The 26,245-nt window shown below is 44.9% G+C and overlaps 2 protein-coding genes across 5 annotated transcripts in view; one reads left to right on the top strand and one right to left on the bottom strand.

Moving 5' to 3' along the window:
• RMDN2 (regulator of microtubule dynamics 2) overlaps nt 1-26,245 on the top strand; it is a 152,702-nt gene that overhangs the window by 67,779 nt on the left and 58,678 nt on the right. The window contains exon 11 of one of the 2 annotated variants that reach the window (XR_009207621.1): nt 21,962-22,021. The exons of the other annotated variant lie outside the window; for it this stretch is intronic. The gene's annotated coding sequence lies outside the window, so the exon portion shown is untranslated. The remainder of the gene's footprint in view (nt 1-21,961; nt 22,022-26,245) is intronic. 2 annotated transcript variants of the gene reach the window in all.
• LOC120749971 (cytochrome P450 1B1) lies at nt 2,474-8,400 on the bottom strand. 3 transcript variants are annotated; one of them, XM_040058059.2, is made up of 4 exons: nt 8,279-8,400; nt 7,387-7,537; nt 5,665-6,681; nt 2,474-4,016 (listed from the first exon to the last, which is right to left on the bottom strand). In XM_040058059.2, the coding sequence occupies exons 2-4, from the start codon at nt 7,413-7,415 to the stop codon at nt 3,404-3,406; spliced, it is 1,659 nt and encodes a 552-aa protein (XP_039913993.1). In that variant the 5' UTR covers nt 7,416-7,537; nt 8,279-8,400; the 3' UTR covers nt 2,474-3,403. The 3 variants fall into 3 exon arrangements, with proteins under 3 accessions (XP_039913993.1, XP_039913994.1, XP_039913992.1); XM_040058060.2 differs by lacking the exon at nt 8,279-8,400 and adding an exon at nt 6,894-7,035 and having other exon boundaries at nt 7,387-7,709; XM_040058058.1 differs by lacking the exon at nt 8,279-8,400 and adding an exon at nt 7,639-7,702.

Below are 26,245 nucleotides of genomic sequence, written 5' to 3'. Positions count from 1 at the left end.
CTAGATTCCTCCTGCTTTTCTTCATGAAGGAAGAGCAACCTGTCTTTGTCTAGTACTGCTGTGGTGACAACCTGCAGTGACAGGTTGGTGAGGGAGGTGCTCCTGGCTTTTCCCAAGGACACCTGCTCTGAATCAGCGCTGTCCCACTGGCCAGCCCCTGCCCTGGACACACTGCATGGCTATCTCTGGACACTACACCTATTCCACAGGCCCTTAGCTATTCATAGGAGGACTCTTCCACTTGTGCTCCTGATTTCACCAGCTCAGCCTGAGTTTAGAGCCTGCCCCCATAGGGAGAAACTCCAGCTCAAAATATCTCCAGTCAGAAGGAAACTACTGCTCATGAGTCTGCCCAGCCTCCTGTCCCACCCAGCTCTTGTTCCACTCCCTTGGGGTTAGGGAAAGTGTGGTCATTTCTAAGACAGCTCCGAAGTAATCAGGCTTGTGTGGCATACTGAGGAAAAGAAGACCAAGGGGTGGGGGAGATGCTTCATCATGAAGAAATGTTTTACATTTGCCGTAACAGCCACCCTTCACCACAGGATTGCCTTCATTTTGTGAGAGGTTGCTTTGCAAGGGCATGTCAAGGCCTCTTTGGCCCTGAGATTTCCATTCCTGGCACTCCTAACTATATACCCAGGCCAAAAGAGCACAAATTGGTCCCCAGTGTCAGGAGTATATAGATGCCAGCACTATATATATAGGAGAGAAAAAGAGAAAGGAAAACCATTCTGTGGGCTTGAAAATAGGGGAGGTGGAAGTAAAATGGAATGCCAGAGGGAAGAACATAGCAGAGGAGATTGTGTGCAGGCTGAGGAAAGATTAACAGGTATTAGAAAAAAGCAAAAGACATAGGAGAATTCAGATCAATGCTGAGGCAAGCAGCAGGGAATGTTCTTAGCAAGGAGCGTTAGGAAGTTGAACACAGATGGCAGGGTATGAAAGGCAGACAGACCTGAGAAGCTGTAAGAGCAGCATGGAAGAAAAACCTTAAAATCCAGGAATGGGAAGAAGTATATGAAAAGTATATGAACAAATATCTAAAATAATAATACTTTCCAAATCAGAAATCATAATTTTCTTTATCTTGATGTTAGAAAGCCGAATATAAACTAAGCAATGGTAGTGTAAGAATAATTTTATTTAGTATTTTGGTAACACAATGATACATCTCAAAATGACCACAGAATTTAGCTTGCTAAATGACTGCATACATTCTAAATAGGTGCTACTGAATTTGAGTAACTTCACAGATTACATGAGGCATTATGTGACCAACAGCTATATAGTGTGTAACCCCCTGACTGAAAAGAGCAGTGTGGGTGGATTTTGCATTAGTAGCCAATGCACAGTTAAAGCTTTTGGAAGAGTACAAAACTGCAAAAGCCATTTTTTATTAAAATATGAATGGATGATCCTTGCATTAGAATAGATATTCAGCTGTAGGTTACATACTTTATATTTTTAATAACAGTACTTGAAAAGGTACAAGAAAAATTGTTTTGCTCGCATTTGATCTAATGTAGATCTCCATATGAAAATGCTGAGTATCTTATAAAGCTTTTCACAGGTATAGGCTAAGTTCTGGGATATCACAAACTTGTACATAATTCAGAAAAACACCTGAGGTTACTCCATGTGTATGTAGCAGAAAGCTTTTTTTAGCTCTAAAAAGAGATGATAGATGGCATATGAAGCCAGAGATTTTAAGCAGGTACATTATTACTGTGTGGAGTTATAGAGCAGTGCTTGTAGGTTTGATTAGGTTTTTACACCAGTAGCACAGCTGGTACCGAAGATGGGGATTGCGTTGTTAACCCAGCTCTCCCCAGCATCAGCAGGAGCTGTGTCCCAGCTGCCAGCCGTCTGTCAGAAGTCACAGTGCAAATCCTTGCTTGCTTAGGTCTCAGCAGAGCCACTTCACTGTGCAGCACTGTAACCTTTTTTCTAGCTCTGCTAATACTTCATCTGGTACTCAGCTGAGCACAGCAAGTCATGTGAGGTACTCTCATGTCTGATGGATTTCATGAGTAATCAAACGTGACCTGCAGCTCCAAAGAAGTGCACAACACTTTTCAAATCAGGCATTTATATAGGGCTGCTTGCTTTCTAGAGAAATATGCAGTTTTGTGAAACAAACATTAGCTGGAGATTCAATGCCATAAAGTTTCATGTGTTTTACTTTAAAATAATAAGTGTTTTTTTAAAAAAAATTATGAACTTTGCCTCGCAAATATTGTAAAAGTACTTTTTGTTCAGTTAATGGGTACATAATTAGGACACGTAACATTACTTTTCCTTCTGAGACTTTGTTCCAAACAAATTGTACTAAAAGTACATAGTTGATTTTCAGATATACTCTTTAACTCAACCTAACAGAATGACTCGTGAGTAGGGGTATTATTTGCTTTACTTGAGGTTTGTGGCAATAATGTTTTAATATAAACCGTGCCCCCCCCCCCCCCCCCCCCCCCCCCCCCAATCTCTTCTACCTACCTTGGCCAATGTGGATTTTACTGGACTTACCTATGTGCTTAGGGACAACAATATGAACTCCTTGCTAAAGAAACATAAAATTCAGCTATACCTTTAAAAATCTAATTCAAATACTTACTTTGTTTGTGAACATGCTAATGAACAGATTGGCATATGATTTGTATCATCCTTGCCATCTAGTGACATAGAAATTCTGATCTTTCAAAACTTTGTGGAAAGTTACTATATTAGGACATTCTGTTGATTTTCATATAAAATGTGAATTATAGTTTCAAACATGCTTACAAGCAAGACTTTTATTTCTTTAGGCATTTATGTAAACATTTTGGAATGCTGAAGGCAAGAATTTACATTGCCATTTTACCAAAGAGCATGTGAACATTTATTCTTGAGGCATTAATGTACATCCCAGCAGCCACAACACCAGAGCTGCCATGAGCCTATGGCAGTTTCCAGCAGAGTCAATGCAGAAGCAGGCTGCAGTGTCCCGAGCAACTGCTTTTGTTTGTTTTTCAATAGGAGACTTCACTTCTGAGTGTGGAGTCATGGAAGGCAAACTTAGAGTTAAGGCATAGCGCATGGAGACATGGAAAGGATTATAGGGACTGTTCCTGGAGATGTTCCAACCAGCCAGTAGATAAAAAGCACTTTACAATGACAACTTCTGTGAACAAGCTAGAAAAGAAAAGGCTTACTCTCAAATTGCATATTTTTTTTCATTTAATATATTGTTCCCCGGCTCTCCTTCTAGAATTAAAAAGATGACTGAACTATACCTTGTGCAACTTTTCTTCCTGCTTTTATAACGTGTATTTGCTATGTACCAAAAATACAAGCAGAACAAGCTATGAGTTATGTAAGTCTAAAAAGAGAGAGGGGGGTTATCTGTAGATGCAAGGTTTATTACTTAGGCATTTGCTGACAGCTGACTTTCACTGGCTGCTTTCTCTGCTTGCAGTCTTTGCACAGCCTGATCGAGCAAATCCATCGTATCCCTAAGTGTAACATTCAAGGTGAATGGCTTAGGTTTAATGGTCAGCCCATAGGTAAAGTCCATTTTTGGGTCCTCGTTTGGATTAGCAGTAAAATTGCACTGATGCACCAGTATGGAGGTAAAGAGAAAGAGCTGCACCTTGGATAACTCCTCTCCAATACACCGACGCTTTCCCAATGAGAAAATCATCACGCTGCTAGTAAGATCTTTATTGATGAACCCATTCTCATCCAGAAATCTTGTTGGATCAAAGTCCTCCGGGTTGGACCATTTTGCTGGGTCGTGATTCACTGACCACTGATTTACAAAGATGACGGTGTCCTTGGGAATGAGGTAGCCCATGATAAAGGTGTTGGTTGTGGTGGCATGTGGGATAGTCACGGGCACAAAGCTGCTGAAACGCATGGATTCATACAGGAAAGCCATGATGTAGGGCAGGTGAGGCTGATCTTCAACGCACGGCAAACGGTCTCTTCCAACAATCCTATCCACTTCTTCCTGCATTTTAGCCTGCACTTTCGGATACCTGTCATTCAAAGCGAGACGCGTGTGTGTACATAACACTTTCAAAGGATTTTTCTTACAAATAATCTTTGCTGTAAACATTTTTCACAGAATCTCTCTGCTATCCTAAATGATGCAGTTTGAGCAGAGTTTAAATGTATTGCAGGAATGTGTAGACCTCAGCTGAAAACTTCAAGAAAAAAGCAAACTTCCCATGGTGTAACTTTAGATTTGCTCAGTTTTTATTTTAATATCCCACATAACTGATTCTCAACATAAAAAATAACAATAGCCTGAAGTGTGCTGAAATGGAATATTCTGATCCAATTTTGAAAACTAATTCTAAAACTAGAATTACTTGTCTCTTCTAAGTTTTGGATTTTCCATGGGAACAGGAATTTGATTTTCCAGCTCTCTATGTGACTTTTAAAAGTTAGCATGGAGTTTGTTTTCACTACATATATTTCATAGCTTTGAAAGCCTGCAGGTTTCTAAACTAGAAAAAAAAAAAAAATCCCAATTATTAAATTGTCAGAATGGCTTTATGAACATCCCACTTTTAGTTTGAGAAGGCATTTTCTAATTAATATCAAATTATGTTTTCTCTATTTTGTATTTAAAGATGACTGTCTTGAAGCCTTGCCAGTTTGGAAGGCTACACAGTAACCAAACAAGATCAAAAAGTTAATACATCTTTTGCTCGTCTAAAAGCACACATTCTGCCCAGAAGCCTTCATTTGTTTTTAGTATTCAGTTTGGCTTCTGCATCCTTGCTTTTTCCTCCTGCAGCAGACTTGCATGTCAGATGCTGGGCCAACATGAGAACTGGGGAGAAACCCAAAAGTTACATGAACACTGGGTGTCTCACCCTCAGCTTGAGTGTTAAATATTTGCTTGTTTTTCAAGAAGCGACCGAGTAGATAAGGTTTGCATAAGTCTACAAATTACGCAGGCGATGAAAGAAGCCGGGATAGGCAAGCGAGTCGGTGTAATGGCACCTTCTCTCATGCCACCTCCGCTCTCCGAGCTTCCCCGGCGGTGCCAGGGCAGCTCCGGCTGGCTGCCCAAGGGGTCTGCCTTGCCCAGTCACGCAATGGCAAGGAAGGCACACACGCATAATAGCGGGTTTGTAAACCGGTGCACGAACTCTTTATCGTGCTTAAGCGGTTGTTATCCTGTTCCTATGATCTCCTTGATCCTGACCTGCTAAAATCTGTTACTTTCAGGTTTTACTCGGCTGCCTTTCTGCCAGCATCTCCTTACGCACCATAACCCGACAGCCTGAGTAGGGTGGGATTTCTTTTCTTTTGTACTTTCTTATCTCTTTCTGGCAGGTTTCCCAGAGCTTCCGTGTTAGTTAATCGGAGGCCGCTGAGGCACCCGGCGCTGCCCGGGCTGGCGCTGCCCGGTCTCAAAGACCCGCGCCCCGACGGCGGGTCCCCGCCGGGGCCGCGCCCCAGGCTGTGCCCGGCCCGGGAGCTCCGTGCGCCGGCCCGGGCCGGCTGCTGCTGCCGCGGGAGCCCTCCCAGCAGCGCCTCTGCCCACGCGGCTCCGTTTGAGCCGGGCTCCCCCGGGGCCGGCGGGCGCTCGCACCCCGGGCGGGCTCGCACGTCCCGCCCGCGCCGGGCCGGGGGTGCGCCCCGGTGTTCTGCCGCCCCGCCAGCACGTACCTGATGAGGAAGATGAGCAGCCACTGCAGGGCGGTGGAGAGGGTATCCTGGCTGGCGCCGAAGATGTCGGTGACGGTGGCGGGCACGTGCTCGAGCTGCAGCCGCGGCTGCTCCCGCTGCAGGCGGATGAAGGCGTCCATCATGTCGCGGGGGGCGGCCCCGGGGCGCAGGCTGCGCTGGTGCTGCAGGAACTTGCCGCGGACGAAGCCGTAGAAGTCGCGGTTGAGGTCGCGGAAGGCGCGGTAGGCGGCGCGGACGGGGCTGGGGAAACTCTGGAGCCAGGGCAGCGCATCCACCAGGCTGCCGGCGCCCACCGCCCGCCCGAACTGCTCGTTGCGCCCCACGATGCGCAGGAACTCGCCGTCGCCGTGGCTGTAGCGGCGGCCGAAGCACAGGGCGCTCATCACGTTGGCCACGGCCACCACCAGGACGCGCGAGGGGTCGAGGAAGGCGCCGCCGGCGCTGCCGCGCACCAGCAGCGCCACCAGCGCCCGCGCCTCGCCCAGCAGGTGCCGCTCGAGCAGGCGGCGGGTGGCGGGGCTGCCCGTGGAGAAGGCGCGCACCGTGGCGTGCGCCGCCCGCCGGTGCAGCTTCCAGAGCTCCGAGTAGCCGCCGAAGGCCAGGCTGAGCCCGCCCGACACCAGCTGGAAGGACGGGAAGGGCGGGCGGCCGGCGAAGGCGGCCCCCTGGCGGACGAGGGCCTGGCGGATGGCGCGCTCCCCGTTCAGCACCACCACGGGCCAGCGCCCCAGGCGCAGCTGGAACACGGCGCCGTAGGTGCTGGCCAGCCGGGCGAAGGAGAGGTGCGGGGCGCTGCCCAGCTGCGCCGCGTTGCCGATCAGGGGCCAGGGGAAAGGGCCCGGCGGCGCCCGGCGCTGGCTCTGCCGCCGGCGCTGCCGGTGCTGCAGGAGGAGCTTGCCCAGGTGGACGGCGGCGAGCAGGCAGAGGAGGAGCAGGAGGGAGCTTTGCAACGGGGGGATGCCGTGCAGGGCTTCCCCGAGCCTCTCGAGGACCATGCTGCAAGGGAAAGGGAAAGGTCAGCGGGCAAGGGGAAGCCCGGACGGGGCACGCTGGCGCGGCGGAGCGCCGGCAGCCGTCCCAGCGCTGGGGTCCGGGCGAATCCTAGCTGTGCGCTCCTTGTGTGCCTAAAGCCCCCCGAATCCTGTGCGAAAAACGAGGGATAATCGATAAGTAACTTGCGAACTCCTAATAAGAGATCGAAGTCGTACTTGGCGGGGGCGCCGCTGCTGTCTCTCCTCCGGTAGGGAAAGTTCTCAGCGAGAGATTCAACAGGTCGCGGCTGAGAGAGGCACAGAGAGAAGCAGGAGGATGCTCTCTCCCGACGAGCCTCGGCAGATGCAGGCAATTGCCCTGCGCCGGAGACAGGTTAATTCCGGCGCTGCACATCTCTGCCCCCGGCGAAAAACCCGCTGCGAGAAATGGTTACCCGCCCCAGTGTCGGAATTTCCCGCTTCTCCGGAGGGAGAAACCTCCGCACACGGCCACCAAACCCTCTCCGTCCCAAGCCCTTCCCGCACCTTCGGGCCCGTCGCGGCATCGCAGGCTGCGGAGCATGCCTGAGGACTCTGCGTGGCAGTGCTGGTCCCGCTTCCCATCCCCGTGCCCGGAGACCGCCCGTTCCCACCATTTGCTCCAGCCTTTTAGAAGCAGCGAGGGGGTGAAGGGGTGAAATAAACGGCGGGTTCCTGTAGCAGAACTGACCTGTTGCACGCTGCTTCCATCCGAGACATTGAGGAGGATGGAGAGGAGCTGTGCGGCCGGCGGCAGCTCTAATGGACAGCTGCGGCTCCGAGAGCGGCGACGGCGGCGTTCAGATCCAAGCCTTTGGGAAACTCATTAGGAGTCCCGGTACCTGTCACCCGGAGCTTGGCAGGTCATATGCAGGCAAATGCCAGCTGCGCCCGATCCCAGCTCAGTTATCACCTTCCCAGCTCTTTAACTCAAGGCACCCACCTGCCCCGAGAAGCTCCGCGGAGCGGGAGCGAGCGGGCTGCTGCGCCCCTTCCCTCTCTCTCCCTGCCCCCGCCTGCAGGGCTGCGGGGACGGGACGGGGCTCGCCCGGCCCGCTGCAGGGAGCGAAGGCGAGCGGCTCAGAGGGCGCGGAGGGGACGGCCCGCTGCTCTCAGGCTCAGGCGGAACCGGAGCCGCCACTTCTGAGCGCCTGGCATTGGCACTCCCGGCTTTAAACCCGCCGGCATCCGCGGTGCGCGGCGCGGTGCGGGTGGGACGCGGGCGGCCCCGCTGGCAAATCGCCGCTGCCTGGCCCGTCCCCTGGCTTGAGGGGTCGCGGTTATTTGCCAGCTGCCCCTGGGCCCTCGCCAAGCGGAGCGGCTGAGCCGCGGATGCTTTTATGGCCGGGGCCAAAAGTTTTAGCGGAGGAGGTGCCGGGAGGGGAGCTGGGTGGCGGGCGGGCTCGCAGCTCTCGCTGTCGGGAGGCGAAGTCTCGCCTGCATCTTAGGGGCTGAGGAAGCCGAAGAGCTTCCCCTCCTCCGCCTGTCGCCTCCCCGTTGCGTGCGGAGTTAGCATTGCGTGAGCCGGGGCTGGAAAGCCTCCAGCCATCTCCTCCCCGGGCCCCTACCCCTCCTCTCAATACCTGACACCGGCTCCGGGGAGAATGAGGCTGGGAAGCGCCGGGCAGCTCGCACCCCGGCCGGCCCCGCTGCCCTCCGGCCTCGCCTCCGCCCTGAGCTCGCTTCTCTCCCGCTTACGGCGCCTTTTTCCTCTTAAATCTGGCGCCTCCGCCCGCACAGGGAGAGCTGGCGAGAGGCGTGTGGGTACGGCGCCCCGCGGGAACCGGGACTGCAAAACCCCCAGATAGGGAGGAAATCGTTTCCCAAGAAAACAGAATGCCTTTGCTTTGTTCTTGTCATTTTCGCAGTAACAAGAGAAAATACGAAAATGCAACGTTTATTTCGGATTCTTTACAGTCACGTCATGAGAAGAAAATACAATGTTTTGGTAGCATTTAGGGATTAGACAAAATTAGATGCCTGGGAGTCAGCCCAGCTCAGGGTGTGAGCCCGGTGCTGGCTAGGCTGCTACTGCTTCTGTCTTTGCTAAAAAGTGTAATCCTGCCTGCTGTCACTGTCCCAGGCTCTTCCAGATGGTGATGCTCGTTTTTTGTGCAGACTAGCATCAGCCTTGGATCATCTGTTGGCTTGGAGCATCTTCCTGTCATTGCCAAGTAACAGAGGTGTCAAAACCACTTTTTCTGAGCAGCGCTGGAAAAAGTGAGCTTCCCTTTCCCAGCCTCACTTCTATGGTGAACTGGAAGGATCCTGCACAAATACCCCAGCTTCAAAAAAGAGCAAAGACAGCTCCATCCCTGTGGGACCAAGGTTAGGGTGTTCTGGTATCTCCATCACTATCAGAAGACTGAACCCAAATTTCATATGCTATAACCCCTCAGCTATGGAAAAGCTGTCACAGCTCCCTCCTTCATCTGTCTCATGTCAAAGAAGAGACATGGACATCTTCTGGCAAAATTCCAGAAAAAATCTGGATGGCATTCATCTTTTGCCACTGGACAGAAGACCTGTTCCATGCACTGGATCTGGGTGGCAAGGATGAGCTTGGATCAGTTACCTATTATATATTATAGGTAGCTATTAAATATATCTATTTATATTATAGTGCTGGGAATTTCTTATTGCCAGCAGGTAAATTTGCCCTTTTCTTGGTGGCTGTGGTAAAAAGTTGCCTCTACTCCAGGCATTCCAGCTCTTGTTAGTAAGTCCCTAAACCCTTTCTTTTGTTCAGCAGCTAAAGTAGTTGCATTGCAATTGGATTGCTCCTGGCTCCTTGCAGGAAGAGAAAAGAATTCCACATTTCCACTACCACAACTTGCAAACTCAACATTTAAAGCAGAAACCTAGGAGTTATAAATCCTGCTACTTTATTATTATTATTATTATCATTATTATTATTATTATTGTTGTTGTTGTTGTTATTATCCTGCAAGGAAGCTTTTCACTTTTTCAATTCTCTTTGGTCTTCAGGACTTCTGCCACTATTAGGAAAGAAAGAACCTATTTTAGATATTTTCTTTTCTGGTGATAATACCAGCGGGTCCCCCTGTCCTATTTACAATGTTGGCTCCCTATTGCATTCATTACACCCTGAGTATTCTTTTGACTGTATACGCTGAACATTCACCCAGATTTTAGGCTCTGATTCTGTGTGACCTTGGTTAGTCCCTTGGTCTCTGTTATATTCTACAAATTGCCCTCCTGCCTGCTCTCTATTCTTCTCATTTCTTTTATTTGTAAATGCATAGGAGTTCTGAATTGCTCTTAGAGAATGTATGTTCTTTTTTGCCCAGTTCTAGGTCCTACTGCAACCAGTCCCAGATTCCTGAGTTTTGTTAGGCACTGAAGACTGAATCACTGAAGATGTATGCCACGTGAAATGAATTGTTTCTGAGGTCTAGAAATTCCTACTTGATATAATATATGGAAAAGAAAAAGAGTTGAAGGGCTACAAGTGAGTCTGTTTGGGATTAAGGGAGAGGAATTCAGGCCTAATCTCTTAAAAAATTTGATTGATTGGATAGGAATGCCAGATGCAGGGGTTTTGGGGGATATCAGTACCTCTGTGACTCTGAATAAAGTTGTTTACATATGTGGACAAGCATCCTTGTTATGGAGGTAAAAATTCGATAAAGGAGGAGGAATTGAATTCGATAAAGGAAGAGTCTTCATTTGCCTTTTCAGAGAGAATTGTTATGTCTGCCACAGTCCTCCCTTGTCCAAGAAAACTCCTTAACCCCTAAGAGGTTTTCACAAGTGTTAAGAATTACTTACGTAAATCAGGTGTTGAAGACTCAGTTCTTAATTTTACTTCTAACCATGGCAGCCCTTGCCTTTCCTTTTGAATACTGGCAAGCTGTTCATAAATCCTCATGAGCATCAGCTGGAATTTCTCATGGACTTGACCTTGCTCTGTTCTTTTCTTACCTCTTCCTTTTGCATCTTTCCGTGGAGAGCCCTCCCACACTAGATTTCTCTCTTTCCTGTACCTGGGACTGTGGGTCTTTTCCTCCTCTCTCTTAATTTTACAAAATCCCATGGATTAGTTGAGCAATGTTTTATCCTGGGATTGCTTCAGCATAGAGCTTGTACAAATTGTTTACCGTTTGTAGAGTGATCCAAACCATTCTTTGTTAAACAACCCTTGGCAATGTTGTTTCTGATTGTCTGTTTCTGAGTGTTGCACAATACTATATAAGATGAATAAATAAGCAGCACGACTGTAAAACACAAATCACTTGGAAACTTAACCAAGTGCAACATCCTATTGTTTTAGGTTGCTAAAAATTGTACATATGTACTTATGCAGTTCAACTCTGGTCGCAATACTGTGGTAAGTCAGGAAAATTACAACAACCAGACTACAATCAGAATAAGAACCTGTAAACCTGTGTGTTTGGGACAGCTCACTCAGGCTACGTTTATGTGGTGATCCCACGTGGTGCAGGGTTACCATTATGCTTCAAGTAGTTTCAGATCCGGGGCAGAAGATCTGTGCTCAGTCCAGCCGCTGTGCCGCCTCATGGCTGCTGCTTCTGCGGTCACCATCTGTGCTTGCTGCTCTGCACCCAGAGGTGTCCCTGCTTCCTCGGCCTCATCTGCGCCGTACTGAACGCTCAGCGCTTGAGCCAACCTGACACAGCGGCACCACAATCGTGGAGGGGAGCGAGATCATTCCTGATGCAGGCTCTGCTCTGGCTCAGTTTGGCAGCTTTCTGGTCATGCCAAACATGAGATGTAAGCAAAGTAGAAGGAGCCACATCCTCAGTGCTGCCCAGAGTGCCAGGCATATGTAGGAGCCAGCTGCAGCTCCATGATTCAGGACTATTTATTTAGGCCACTGTGGCCTAAAATAAAGCATCTGTGGTATGCTTTTTAAAGCATATGTATTTGTGGTTGCAGATCGCATTCTTAACCTTCATTAACTTGCAGCTTTCTTTTGACTTTCACTCTTCCCTGCTTTCCCACTGGCTTTCCAGCTCACATTTTCAATTCTGCCTTACTATCGAAAACCCTAAATTTGGCTTCTAATTCTGAGCCAAATTCCCTCAGCTGCTGTGAGAAGGCAAGGAACCTCCCAGTACTCGTTGTGGCTCAGCTCAGTGGTACACTGAGTTGTAGCCTCTTCATTTGTTTGCATTTTTCATGTTACTTACAAATTAAAGGCATACATTGTGGTCTGCTTCCACACAGGCAACACACAGGTATGGTTACAGAAATGAGGACATGGCGTTATCCTCAATTCAAGCATAAAACTTGATTCTGAAACTTCTAGTTTTGCCTGATTCCTACAGTATTTATTTCTAAAGTTTGCCGCCTTTTCTTGACAGTATTGGATGAAACCATACAGCTTAGTCTTTCTTGAGAGGAAAACACATAGAAGATACCTTTGTGGATACCTTTTAAGAAGTGTTTTCATACTGCCTTCTGCTACAAGGCAAAAGAGCAAAATCTAATTTACAAGCTGTTGGGCCCTCAGCTGTGGAGTTTTCTGTGTGTCTTTTTACTGACACTGTACAAATTATTTTAAAGTGCTTTGGAAGAAGTAGTCTGAAGTAGATGGATTAAATTACATTTAAAGATTAGACAGTGCTCAAGGTGTGCATTATTTTGTCTTACCTCAAATGCGACGTGTGGGCAAACTGCTGAGCCTGCTCACTCTCCTGCTTCAGCAAGGCGGGGCTCCCAGGGACATCTGGCAGCTCTGCATCCTCACACTTGTTCTGAGGTTTGTAGAAACAAGACCTGTGTTACCAATGCCCATCTTTATACTGAAGTACATAAATCTTATAACCTTTATGATGTGCTAGGTCGCTTCAGAGCTTTGAAATTATAACATTCCTTAGGATCAATATTGCGATCATGTCAACAAGCGGTAATATATTTCTCCTCTGTTTTCCAGACTTTTTTGGGTGTTGTATTAGTGGGAGTGATACAAATTTTGTAGTGCCATTGCTTTATTAACTCTAAGATTTTAGTATTTCCATTTTAGAAAATACCAGTGCACTTGTATGATCAGAGTACTGACAGATGCTAGTTCAAAACAGTCCTGGGCTACAGCTAAAAGCAAAGTCTAATTCCCTCACAGGCAGAAGCATATTCTGTAGGAGTGAAGATTTCAAAGATTTGCCTGCGAAGTTCTACAAAACCTTTACTATGGATATGCAAAATACAGTTATTCAGAGACTGGACACTTGTGCAAATTTTAGTGAATTATAAAGGGAAGAGCACAAGGCACAAATCCAGGAGAAAAGACATTACCCAGACAAATGTCAAGTCCCTGTGTTAGAGCATTAGACAAAATTTTTTGAAGGAAATGCCCCTTCATGTTTTAACATGAGTGTTTATTTTCCTTGTTCTCATGAATACCTTCAACTGGTTTTGGACAGAACATTTATAAAGATTACAATGGAAAATATGGATTTGGGGCAGGATAGAAAATTTCAGACCAGATTATTAAAGTAGGGTAAAATTACAAGTGAAGGAGAAACGTGAGTTTCCATCAGAGGAAACTCTGTGCAAGTAGACACTTGCAGGGGTTTGACCCTTCAGCACAGAGGGAGAAGGCAGTGGAGCACTTGCAGATGGAATGAAGAAACTTGCAGTTCTTTGATGAGAATATGGGTTTTCCTGTATTGTCCCCCTAGTGTCCTAACCATTGATTAGTCCAGCCTATAAATGTTCATCTCAACTCTTCCCAACCAATAATTTCCCACTCCACAAATATCATCCTTTTCCATGATACAAATATCGGTAATTTGGTTTCTTCAGTTTGTGTTTGGTGTGTGCCATTTTTAGTGCTTGACAGCTGAACAAGTGGTCAAAATAATAAAATAGACAACGCAGCTTGAACCTAGTCCTCACTGTTGACCAATCCAAGTTGAATTTCAGAATTCTCCTTTGGGCTTCTGTTCTAACTTTTGAAAAGCCTGCTCTGCTTACCTGCACATTCACATGGATATGTTAAACTTTCTTGTACTATTAGGCATGGATTCCATAGCACCTGGAGTAATTTCTTGTCTAGAAGATTGAAATGTTATCATGGGAAATTTTCGACATTTAAAAACAACGCTATCCTTATTTCTGCTGCTTTCAGGTTTTCAGGTGCTCTGAGAGATGAGGTGGCACTGGCACAAATTGATTGTTCAGATGGCAGTTGAACCAGAGAGGAACACAGTAATTTGTCCATCATGAGGACTTTCCCTAGCTTTTGATCATGAAGAGACAAGCCTTTAGCTGGGATTTCCCAAAGGAGATTCATAGGTTACGGACCTAATAAATTTCATGTCTGTCAAGGAGTTGCTTGTAAATGTCACCTCTTAGCCATGCTCAAATGAGTCAAGAAACATGCTCACCCCCTCCTTCTCCCTTCCACTACTGCAGGTCAATAAAATGTTGAGTAGTATTTATGAAACAGCTGCAAGGAGATAGATCATCCAGCAGAAACAGTGGTTATGATACATTGGCTTCACTGAAGTGTCCCGTCAGGTGAAAATGCAGGAATCCGAACCAGGACCTTCTGCAATGGAGTTCAGACAGAAGTTTGAAGACAAACATTTGCACACCCCTCTGCAGCAGAGCGTTCTTGGGTTCCTCTGCTCTGCTGTCCAAGGGTTTGGTGCATTTGCCTCCAGTGGTAACCACATTTCGGTGGTAAATGAAATGACTCAGATACTTGGGACTGGGATGTATGCAGGTAATACCCTAGCCTATGGAATTATTTATGCTCTTCCCCGGGGTAGGGGAAATGGGAGTTATTTGTTTGCACATTTTTTAATTTGAACAAAGATTTGGAGAATGTATATTCAAACCAGTGGAATAAGGGAAACTCCCTTTGTGGTATCTGTGGTCAATGATGGGTTTAGGAGGATTTTAAAGTATTCTGTGTAAGGGCTGCAATCTTGATCAAGATGGTTGACTTCTTCTGTAAGACAAGTAATAACAGTAACAACAAAAACAACAATAATAATAAAGATTTCCTCTGTCCCTCATTAAATTTTTCAGGGTGAAAAAGAGGACTTGACATATGCATGCTCCTAGCATTTGGAAGCAAACCCAGGGAATATCTGTTTCTGAGCCATTCAGGTCTTCTAACCTTCAGCAATGGCTGATCAAAGACCATGAGGGAAACAGACTGCAGGTGCCAGTCAGGGCAGGTTTCATCTTGTCACAGCACTCCCGGAAGAGGCATTTGCTAGTGTCTGTTAATCTCATGGCACGCCAAAGGAGAAAGACAGAAAAAAATTGCCATAAATCCTCCCCTTTTCCCAAGCAACCCACACACAGGCTCAGGGTGGCTGCAGAAAGGCTTGATGACTTCGTCTAGAAGGGAGAGCAGTGTGGGAGCCTGTGCCTGCCCTGGGGTGGCTTGGCAGATGTGGGGTCACCCTGAAGGAATAGTGTCTGGCTCTGTCAGGGAATAAAGGCTGAAGCAGCTGCAGAAGCAATAATGTACTGGTGGTGGCAGCAGCAGCAGCTGAGACCATGAGAAGAAAATTCTTCCAATGAAGAGAGCCTAAAGTCCATCCTGGCTGTTGCTGTCTCCCACAGAAACACTCACTCTGCAGCCAAGGAGGAAGCTTAAGATGCTGTCCAGCACCATGGGGAAGAAGTAGCAGCAGTGCAGGTAACAGGGTCTTTACCAGCTGCAAGGAAAAGACAGGATTAGGCACAGCGTAGGGCGCTGGAAGGGATGTCTTTGGCCAAGAGCCAGATTTGCCCCTATCTTTCTTTTGAGGTGTAAATGGCATGCAAGGAGGCTTCTCTCAGTGGCTTCCCCGTGAAGATAAATAACCTGATCCCGTGGTTATTATCCCCCTGCTCTCCTCCCCTTCCCCCTGACTGACTTTGATTATTGTAACTTTACATGCACTTTTAATTTGCGTGCAGGCAAGTACAAAGGCACAACCGGATATACCTGTTATTTGCCAATGACCTGAAAGAGCATAGTTTATGTTAAGCCTTGGGTTATGGTAAGGTTTGCACGCGATTCCTCAACATACATGCTGCAGGCAACTGATGGATGGAGGTGATGGTGGGTGGAGGAAAGTTTTAAAGTGACAGAACCTGATTTGGTTCCTAATTAATCCACCGTTTACGTAAAGGCCTCTACTGCAAGTTTGTGTGGAGACCAAGTCTTGCCCTTTCTTCGGGTAAGGAATGTATGATCACATTATCCAGGCTGTAGTTTGTTCCCGGCTGCACCTGCAACTGATCATGAACGCTTTATGAAAATTAGGCAAAAATGGCAGGTAGGATACTTCCACCTGCCTGTTTGTACATACTCTTGCATGGCAGGCAGAAGATTGGAAGTGGGGGAGGAAGCTACAAATGAGATAATTCACGGAAGCAGAGTCAAGGCAGAGTGTGTGGGGATGCACACCCCAGCTGAGGTGTGGGAGTCTGAATGGAGACGGGATCCACATTTTGTTGAATGGGACTCACCTCCACACAGTTTGGAGAGGTTTGATTTGACCTGAAGTCCCTCAGCAAGATATAAAGAATTTCCGTCCCTCATGGGTCACATAGTTACAGCAGAAGACACGTAGTTCCAGCAAGGGAATGTGGGGTTCAGCGCTCAGCCCGCACGCTGACTTGCTCACTCCGCAGGGAACGCCCAGTGATGTTTGATAAAAATTTCTTTTCCATGATTTCACAGCAAATTAGCTAGGTTGTCAAGCAGAAAGGAAGTGTCTTTATCTTCCAGGCAAATTAATTCTGAGGTCTTAAACTTCAGTAGTTTTATTGATGGTGTGTGTTTTAACCTCGTGTTAAAGGCTGTGCCAGAGGAATTAATTACACATTTTGTTTAGAGGTTCAGGAAAGGGAAAACATCCCATTCATTCTCAGTTCCAGCTCTTATCTCCAGGGAGTTGAAAGCAATATGAGTTAAATTAAGCTTTATGGGATTTAAGGGACAGAATCTTCTACTTACACTTCTCTCAGAAACAGTGGGAAAAGTTACAGAAAGTCAAGAGCTACTCTTACAAAATGAGGGCATCATAAAATGATTGTTAAAATAACAGAAAACAAGATGGACCTATTGTTACAAGACCACTGTGTACGTTTGCATTTCTGGACATAAGCACATTTCGTCTTTTTTGCCTCAGATTCCCCCTAAAATAGGGAGTGATCCTTGTGTGTGGATCTATCCAGTATCTGTCCTACTGTTCTCCAGCTTAAGATAGACCTTGTACAGCCAACCTCAAGGAAAATGTTGTTTACATTTGTAGGACAACAGTTGATAGACTGAGTTTTTACTCCTGTTTTTAAGTCAAACAATGCAACTCTGCCTTCCCCCTTCACAAGCCCACAGTCATCAGGAAGCCACGGTCCACTTGCAAAAGGCATTTATCTGAATCACCTTTCAAAATAAATCCATCTGATTTTCCCTCTTTTCCTCTGCTATTTTTTTTCTTCTTGCTTGCAACCTTCCTTAGCTGCCCTTTTGAGGAATTTGTTTTATTTTAAAACTCTTTATTCTCCTTATTTGCTTACCATTTACCTGTTTTTCAGTTCTAAGAATCCAAAATACGTAAATTTTGCGTATTTGCATTTTAATTCTTCCCCATTTGTCTTAATACTTGATGCAAGTGTAGAAAACTCACATCTAACAGCAACTTCACAAAAGCTGTGAACTCTTAAACACATGGTTGGTCTTTCTGTGGTCAGTATATTTATAAAAATGCAAATCTACAGGCTTCTGAGGAGGAGGAAGAAAGGTTTTCATTTAAAAAACCCAAACAAAACCCAATCCAAACCCCCCCCAAAAAAAACCCACCAAACAAACAAAACCCCCACACAACAAAACAAAACAAAACAAACCCCCAAAAAACCAAAACCCCAATACATACTGCTGTCCACAACCTGTTTATTAATAAGGGTGGGAAAATTACCTAATGTTGCTGTAGAGCATTGATGCACAAAAAGCCCCCAAAAAATCAAATCTACCCCCAACCCTGCACCCCTCCCCCCCCCCCCCCCCAAAAGACAACCAACAAACCCAACACCAGAAGAAAAATCCAAATCAACCTTGAAGTTTTTCTCACTTTGAAACTTGAAAGAGTGTGAAACTGTCTTCTCCAGCCCTGGAATAAAGCATTCACAACAGCAGAGTCTGTTGTGACAGGGTTAAACAGTCAGGAAAGGGTTACAGCTGCCTGCTTGTCACTTGATTCATCAGGGGTTTAGATGAAGATATGTGCCCTTTTTCTGGCATGGAAAGCCTGGGAGCCCCTGCAGCTGGCTTTGGATGAGGGAATAACTTTGCTTTGTGTTACTTCATGAATTTGATGTTTGGAAAATAAACTGTATCCCGGAGCGAAAGCTGAAGAAGACTTGGATATTTCTGTGCCTTGACCTTTCCCTTCCCCCTGGGCAAGAAAGCCCACCAGCATACAGGCTGCAAAAGAGCATGTGACAAGCACAGTAAAATATTTTCCTTTTCCTTCATTAAAGTAATCTTGGGTTGTGTCATTGGACGAGAAGTGTGAGGAGGCAGGTATGAAGAAGTAAAGAAGCAGCAGGCCTACATTTGACTTGTATATGAGAGAGGAAGTCCTACGGAAGATAAAAAGGTGAATTACTTTCGATGAAAGTAGAGTGATTGAGAGTAGTTCAGGATATCTGTCTAATACTCAGCCTTTGCATTTGATGAGGTTGCAAATCTGTGGCTGCTGGAGCACAGGTTATGTCTTCCATCTTCAGAAAATTCTACATTCCCAGACAGGTTAGGAGGACAGACCAGTTACTGTCATCTTCAGCTGTATAGGGATCGCAGAAATGGATGCCAAGTCTGAAACAATACAAGGTAAAATGTGGTGGCAGTAACAATCTGCTGCAGTTTCCAAAGTGAGCAGAGCTCTGCCTGCATGGCACTTACTGCTGTGGAAGTCACTCCCAAAAGAGTGCATGGGCCAGGAGTGAGGAGGGAGGTACAAATAGTTCAGCAGGTGTGACTAGGGACTGGTTGCAGCATCACTCTTTATATACTGCCCGTGGAAAAAGTGATAATGCCAATCATGCTAATCTTACATTAAACACTTTTGCATGGCAGCAGGTTCTGAAAAATCTTGACAAACTCAATAGTTTCTAAATTATCCCACTGACTTAAGCTATACAATATCTTATTTAAAGTTATTCCAATCAAGAGGAAATTATAGACCACTTGATTTAAGTCATTATTTTCACATTGATTCAAGTTAGAGAGGAAGGCTTCAGCAGGCTGCAAACATGGGGTACAAGCTTAGTATCCCAAGTAATCTGGATATGCTGCAGAGAAGGCTGGATATCAACGTGATGGAGTAATAGCAGTGCAGAGAACTAGATACGAATGACATGGGTTCACGTTGCCTGTCTGATAGTCAGTAGTTGCAATACTCATGTCCCTGAATGGCAGCCTTGCCTGAGAGGGCAGCCTCTGCATAAGCATCAGGGAGCTTTGTCAAATTTAATTAATGAAAGCACTGTATTCAAGAGACACTTGTAGCAAAGTTTAAGCGATGGAAATCCTTTGCCTTGCTTAGGCTGTTAAGGACTTCAGTACTTTGTTGGATATCTTAAAAAGTAATGAGGGCCAAAGCTGTTTTTTTTCCTAGCTCTTATGGATGTCTGACCAAACCTTACATGGCCACCACACAAGATTTGAACGTAAGAAACACTTTGTACTGAGACAGTACTAGAAAAGGCTCCCCATTTTTCTGGCGAGTTAGAAAAATATTTCTCTGCTATTGCTGTCATGTACATGGTTTGGCCTGTGCTATCTTTGCAGAGCAGGGATGGTGGTGGCCCTGGTGCACTTTAGTGCACTTTAAGACACTTTCACCAAACACTGCAGGTGGAAGCAGCCATGGAGCTGCCTGCTCTGTGCTAGCCCATACACCTTTTCTCTTGTAAAGTTCTGAAGCTGAATCTTCTTTGTCCTGGTGATGTCACCCATATCTGAGTGCTTTTTCAATCCTATTAGTTAGCAGCCTTGTTAGATGATTTTACTATGATTTTTAATGTTCACCTTGATGAGCAGTCTACCTTTCTGGTAACATTAACAACTGCAACCCCTTCATTTAACTCTCCTTCAAGCTCTTAATTGTTGGAAACCAAAGTAGCACACAGCATGCACACTCCTCTCTGGCCCCCCATCTCCCAGCATGCTGAGCTGTAGGATCCATGGATGCACAGTAATGCCACCTCAATGTGCTATCAGATCATCTGGCACAATAAACTTGTCCTATCACAGTTTTTACACTTTATGCCAGCTGCATAAGATGTGTCACCCGTAAGAGAAATATGAAAAGAAATCCCACCTAGTCTGGCATTACCTCTGCACAGGTGACCATGTATCTTTAGAATAATCTGGAGCAATCTGAACTGACAGAGCAAGTTTGTGTCAGTGTTACATAGCCCAGGTATTTTAGATACATATTCCAAGTAAGCTTGGATTGTGGAGTTGTATTGCTGGGTTGTTGCCTGACTTGTTCTCTATGGAGCATAATTCTTACTCTTTCATCAAGGTCAGCTGAAATCATTATTTCAACAGATAAGGACATGGATTCTGTTTATTAAGCCAACACCGGACATTTTAAAAACAGTTGCTTCCTGTGATTTTAATGTACCCCTCCTCAATATATTTTGCTCTGCAGTATCCTTGTTACATATTACAGGAAGAATTTTTACTGGGCTCTTCCCTATTTGGTCCTGATTTAAGATTAGGTAACTGTCCAGATTATACAGATTAATATTTTTTTGTAAAAAGTACAATAACTGTCAATCTGTTGTACTAACTATAGAAGAACATTTTAAGTGTAAGGAGTTACTTACATCTAAATTCCAGCCAGCACCTGAAATAAATCACCTAGGGACACGGATGTATTTGCATAAATGTGCACAGATCATAGTGATAATTATGTGAACAACTTTTTTTTGTCAGCTAATCACAGACCCTTTCGCAATCATTCCTAAGCACAGCACTACAGTGCACTTGTGAGGTGGGTAATTATTAAAATTCCATTTTAGAGAGCAAAACAGTGAAACAACATGATTAGGGACTTTCCAGAGGCCATCCCTGACATTTTTTACTTGCTTGGAAATAAAATCAAATTTAATTGCTTCTGTTCCTGTACTTAAGCTACAGATTCACTTTCCTTTTTCATCCTTCTGTCTGGCATTACGTTTTATACCTAGTATCTTTTTACATTCAAGCATAACCTCGCTAACTATTTCCACAGATGGATATCATTTGACAGATTTTTCATTTTACTAAGAAAAAGTGAGAAAAAAATCCCAACATCTTCTATGTCAGGAGGAATAAATACATGCACCTGCTTCTGTTGATTCCCAAACCTTGTTTTGACATGTCAGACCTGTATTAATATGAGCTAGGTACCACACTCACTTCCATCTTAATGCCAAGTGTTGAGGTTGGCTCATGATACTGGCTCACTCTACTTGAAACTTTTTCTTGGCAACTCTTATTAACTCCTTTGGGAAATCTGTCAGCAAAACACAGATTTGAAACACCGAACATAGAAGGAAAATAGTTGTGGCAAACACAGTCAACTCCATGTGTGGTCAGGGGGAGCGTGTTCTGTTACACCTGTCAGGTTGTCATCTGGGACAAAGGCTCCAACTCTGCTGTGGATTGGTCATGCCCTGGCTCCTGGGAGAGGACGCCCATGCATGATAGACCTGGAAGCACACCTCAGCTGCAGGTGCACATCTCACGGAACCAGCAACGCATGCGTGAGCATCCAGGGGACACAGGATGGGACTCCTTGTTCCTTGGCTTTGTGTCCCCATGCACAAGGTGGAGCGAGCAGCCTAGGAGGCCAAGTGGCTGAAAACACATCTGGAAATTGCCAAGAAGAAGAATTACAGATCTGGAGCCATAGAGGGCTGAGGAGAGTCTCCAAGGATAACACAGACCACCCTGTTGCTGCCAAACCTGGATCAAATATGCCTGTAATGCTTCTAACAGATGTGTATCTGAGCTCTCCTGAAAACCCTTCCCTCTGGAGATCCCTCTCTGCCCTTTGACAGTACATCTGAGGCTTTGTTGCCATTTGCCAAATGTCATGCTTCAGGTTTCCTTCTTGCAGTTCAGACACATCACTTTTTATTCATTAAAGATCCAGTGATTAAGTTCTTCTGTCTGCAGTCTTGAATACATTTGAAGTCTGACATGGTGTCTCTCCTTAGTTTTCTTTAGATAGAGCCCACAAGAGTTATGGTGATTCTTGTTCATTTTTTTCCAGGTACCTTGCTATTCTCCTGTGTTGTTTTTGCTCTAAAACAGGACAGAGTGTTCAAAAAAAGTGAGTAGAACTAAAATATTTTTTTTTAAGATAAATCTTGTGACACATCATTCCAGAATTTGTATTTCTATTAGTTTGTGCCTCTCTTCCAAGCAGGAAGGAGTTTATTTCAATATTATAAGTCCTGAAGCAAGATCTTGTGAAGTAATGAAAAAAGTTGAATAAATGCAGTGTGAAGAAGTTATAATAGATAAATACATGGATGTGAAGCTCTCTTTGATTTACATTGCTTTTATTAGTTCTATTGTCATAATGATGTTGTGATAATTAAAACTGTTCCCTGATTCCATGGGAATGACACAGGGGTTTATGTGTCCCCAGGAGCTGCTATTCTACTTTAGCAGAAGCTATTTTTTATCATCTTCTTGGAAAACACTTCATTCATTCCTGGCTTCTCAGTCTCATCTCCCAGCAAGTCTATTTTGTTGCTTGAAAAAATACAGGAGTGTGCATTTGGGTAGAGTATACAGCAGGATCATGTTCTTCATCAAGATTACCTTTCATTTCTTGCCTTAAGTATCTGTCCATTCCATCTCTTCAGAAAATGTCTCTGGTATTTCACTGGCATATTTTTTGTCATTCAAAATGGCTGTGCTGTTTGGAACAGAAGGTAGAAAGAAGGCAATTTTGTAAACTGGGCAGATATGAAAGACTCTGATGAGGTCTTTCTAAAGAAATCAATGCCTACTGGGATAAATTCCCTCTCTGAAGTTGCTGCAAGTGCAGTAGCTTCATGTCCATGGTAAATGCCTCTGCTCATAGCAGATGTGAAGGACTCAATTACTATACCCAAATATCAGATACTTTCTATATTAACCACATGAAATGTGGGGTTTTTGTGGGATTTAGTTGAAGTTAGAAGACATTTCTGTATTCCAGTTAGGTTCTTCATGTGTTCCTCACACCTCTCTGGGTTAGCATACACAGTAGCATTTGTTTTGACTTGGACCTTCTTTGGGGCGGCTGGGAGGATTCAGGCTAACTCTCTGTGACAGCAGAACACTTTTTCCATGGTATATGTGGCTGATTCCTTGATTTTCACTAGAAGTTTCTTCTATGACTAAGCTGATGTCTTCTAGCATGAGAGGCTTACACTGCAATGAGTGCACCAGCTTGGAAAGATTGTGAGTGAGAATGAAGACAAGAATCATTAGTAAAGAACGTTACACTGAAAAAACACCAAAAATATTTGGCTACAGTGTGGAACGTTGAAACTATTAAAAAGTGAGATGTGTCATTTTTTTTTTCTTCTAGCTACATGCAGCATGTGTTTCCCATGTCTCATATTACAAGCAAATGTGAACTGAGGGTTTATGGTAATACCACCTAGGAAGTATGATATCATCTTCCCCAAAGGTGGTAAGCCAGTTTTCCAAGGTGTGTTTACATGGAGCATTTCAGAGCACCAACACACACACCAGATACTTAAGTAATATCTGTAATTATGGAAGAGTTTGATGAACAAAGACTGTCTAGCCAGGTATGATTTTTAGAACTCCGTATGGCCAAATATGTGATGTCATTCATATTATCTTGATAATTTCTTGTTTGGGCATGAATTCAGCTAAACTTAAGTGAAGCTGATAAAGTGATTTATAAGTGCGAGCATGTAGAACTTTTGTAATCAGACTAGTTGTTAATAAGATAAATAATCTGATAGTGCAGAAGCAAATTTGCTTGTATTTTGAGATTTATAAATCTTGTGTTTCAGGATGATGGTCTGTTTTTATCTAAGTTGTAAACCACAAACATAACAAATTGTACAAGATTAATAGAGGAAAAGTGACCAAGATTACCATCAGTCACATGCCTAACTCAGCATATTTATTTTCGTTTTGGGTCATCAAAGGACTCAATACCAAAGATTAAGTTTAGTAAAGTAAACTTTTTCCTTTTATATTCTTTTTGTTTGTGTTTATTGAAAAAAAAGTCATGAAATGGAAATGACTCTTGCCAGTTAGGTCTCTTTCCTATTTGTTATTTTTTTCCATTAGAAGGCGTTAAATGGTGTAAAACCTTATCTCTGTATGTCAGTTCGGTTCTAGTGACAGATTCATTGCTGTCTTTCTCTAGGACCTGGGATATTTTTGTCAGAAAATGGTACAGAAGGGTAAGACTCTATGTCCTATTGCCATTGCAGCACTCGTCTTTCACTTTGTTTTTCATTGTTTTTTCACAGTCTGATCCAGTTCAAGTGGCTTAGCAGATGTGCTTGACCACCTACAGCCTTTTTGGACTGTTTTCCTTCCTGGCTTTTCAAGTTCAGCTATTCATGAAATCCGAACTATGTGTTGATCTCTGAGGCTGTTCCAGCTTCCCTTAATGCAGCAATTATTTAAAAGAAGTAGGCAACAGTCCTGCAAAATATTTGTCCACATTTCTCTTGGATGCTTTCCTTTAGTGAGCAGATGAGAAGAGTGTCTAGTTTAAGCTAGTTTCCTGCAGAGGCAAAGCAAGCGCAGTACTTGCTGTTTGCACACATGTGTATGTCTTAATGACCCACAAAGAGCTTTTAAACCCACTGGCCTCTCTAAACTACAGGAGTTGAGATCCCCAGGGTCCTGGAATTCCTACAAACTTCAGTCAAACTGAGCAGAAGAGAGATGTGTCATCAGAGGTTTGCTGAAGGGCATACTTCATCACAAGCTCATCCTTTAATAGACAATTCAGCCACAAGACCTTAGTCCACAGGGGCAGGTTCAGCACTTTTACATCCCTTGGCCAGAAGTGAAGCAGTGTTCTTGGGGGTGCAAGTCTTGAATTTTATGAAATACCTTTCAGAGCATATTTCTCTTGACTTCCACATCAGTCTCTTGATAATTTTTTTTTTTTTTCCTGGTAGTTTTATGCATTATGGAGCACCACCTACTGCACCTACTTACTTTTTTATGCATATATATCATTTCTCAGTGCAGCTTTTCACTACAGAGCTACAAGGCATGGCTACATTAATCATTCTTCATCACTCCTTCTTTCCTCACGTGTCACATTCTTCTCGTTCGTGCTGTGCTCAAGAGAGAACATTGATAGAACACAAGTTTTTGATCAAAAACAATACTGAACCAAACCAAAGTGATATTTTGCCAGTTTTGTTGTTCATGTGACAGCATTTACAGAGTCTATTTATAAACTCTTTAATTTATAGTGCTTGAACGTTGCTGGTCTTCCTTTTCCTTCTTCCCTCCAAGGAGAAGTTTCTGACTGTCAGTCAGGTCTCCAGATGTGGCTGTTCCCAGTGGCAGCATCAGGCCCAGCTGGATCCCCAGAGGGCTGTGGATGGCAGGTCTCAGGGCATTGTCCCCTCCCAGTGGTGCACTGAGGGCTCCACCAGAGCTCAGTGCCAGAAGGGACTGGCCTGGGGACAGACAGGGCACGCTGTGGGGATGCTCACCTCACTGTGGGAATGCTCAACTCAGTGTGGGGATGTTCACCTCAGTGTGGGGATGCTTGTCTCACCATGGGGATGCTCACCTCACCGTGGGGATGCTCGTCTCACCATGGGGATGCTTGTCTCACTGTAGGGATGCTCACCTCACCGTGGGGATTCTCACCTCACCGTGGAGATGCTTGTCTCACCGTGGGGATTCTCACCTCACCGTGGGGATGGATGCTCACCTTATGCCAGTGCACGCTGGAGTTGCACAAGGCCTTGGGCAGCGAGAGGGCCTCGCAGCCATGCAGGGGCAGGCTGCTTCCTAGGATCGTTTGAGCCTTTTCTAAGCTGTTTAGTCTGCATATTTTGGATACCATGAATATGCATACTCAGGACTTGCCTTGGGTTTCCAAAGCAGGTGGTTTATCTGAAGTCTGTCACAGTAGCCCAGGCTTTTTTCCTTGTGGCCTCAGACTAGTCAATCCCAGGTCCTACTTTTTACAGTTGGCACAACTTTGGTTCTTGCTGTAGCACCAATAAACTTATATTAGCTATTAGGGAGAGATTTGCTGCCAGAACGCCTGGTCTCAGTTTTTTTGACCACTAAGTGTGATAAAGACAGCAGGGATTCAGATCTAGACACATTCAGCTCATCCGTATTTCTTTATAAGAAAACTATCTATTTCTGCCCTCTCTTATTACATCTTCAGATGTATATGAATTGTTTCTAGTTTTGGATGAAGCATTTATTTTTAGCATTATAAAACATTAAGAGACCTCTCCAGCTCACTGATGTTGCTCGAAGAGTGGCTCTGGGAGGAAAAATAAAGTAGTCTGAGCTGTGGAGAATC

This window comes from Hirundo rustica, chromosome 3, assembly GCF_015227805.2.
Source record: "Hirundo rustica isolate bHirRus1 chromosome 3, bHirRus1.pri.v3, whole genome shotgun sequence".
In the NCBI taxonomy this organism is placed as follows: domain Eukaryota; kingdom Metazoa; phylum Chordata; class Aves; order Passeriformes; family Hirundinidae; genus Hirundo; species Hirundo rustica.
The sequence above is the reverse complement of the archived record's forward strand: the minus strand, read 5'-3'. Positions and strand labels throughout refer to the sequence as shown.

Excerpts from the sequence above, each read along its gene's own strand:
- LOC120749971 (XM_040058059.2), bottom strand. The coding sequence starts at position 7,415 with ATGTCTCGGATGGAAGCAGCGTGCAACAG. Across the intron at positions 6,682-7,386 it reads ATGGAAGCAGCGTGCAACAG|CATGGTCCTCGAGAGGCTCG; the intron begins GTCAGTTCTGCT and ends TTTCCCTTGCAG. Across the intron at positions 4,017-5,664 it reads CTGCTCATCTTCCTCATCAG|GTATCCGAAAGTGCAGGCTA; the intron begins GTACGTGCTGGC and ends TTTGAATGACAG.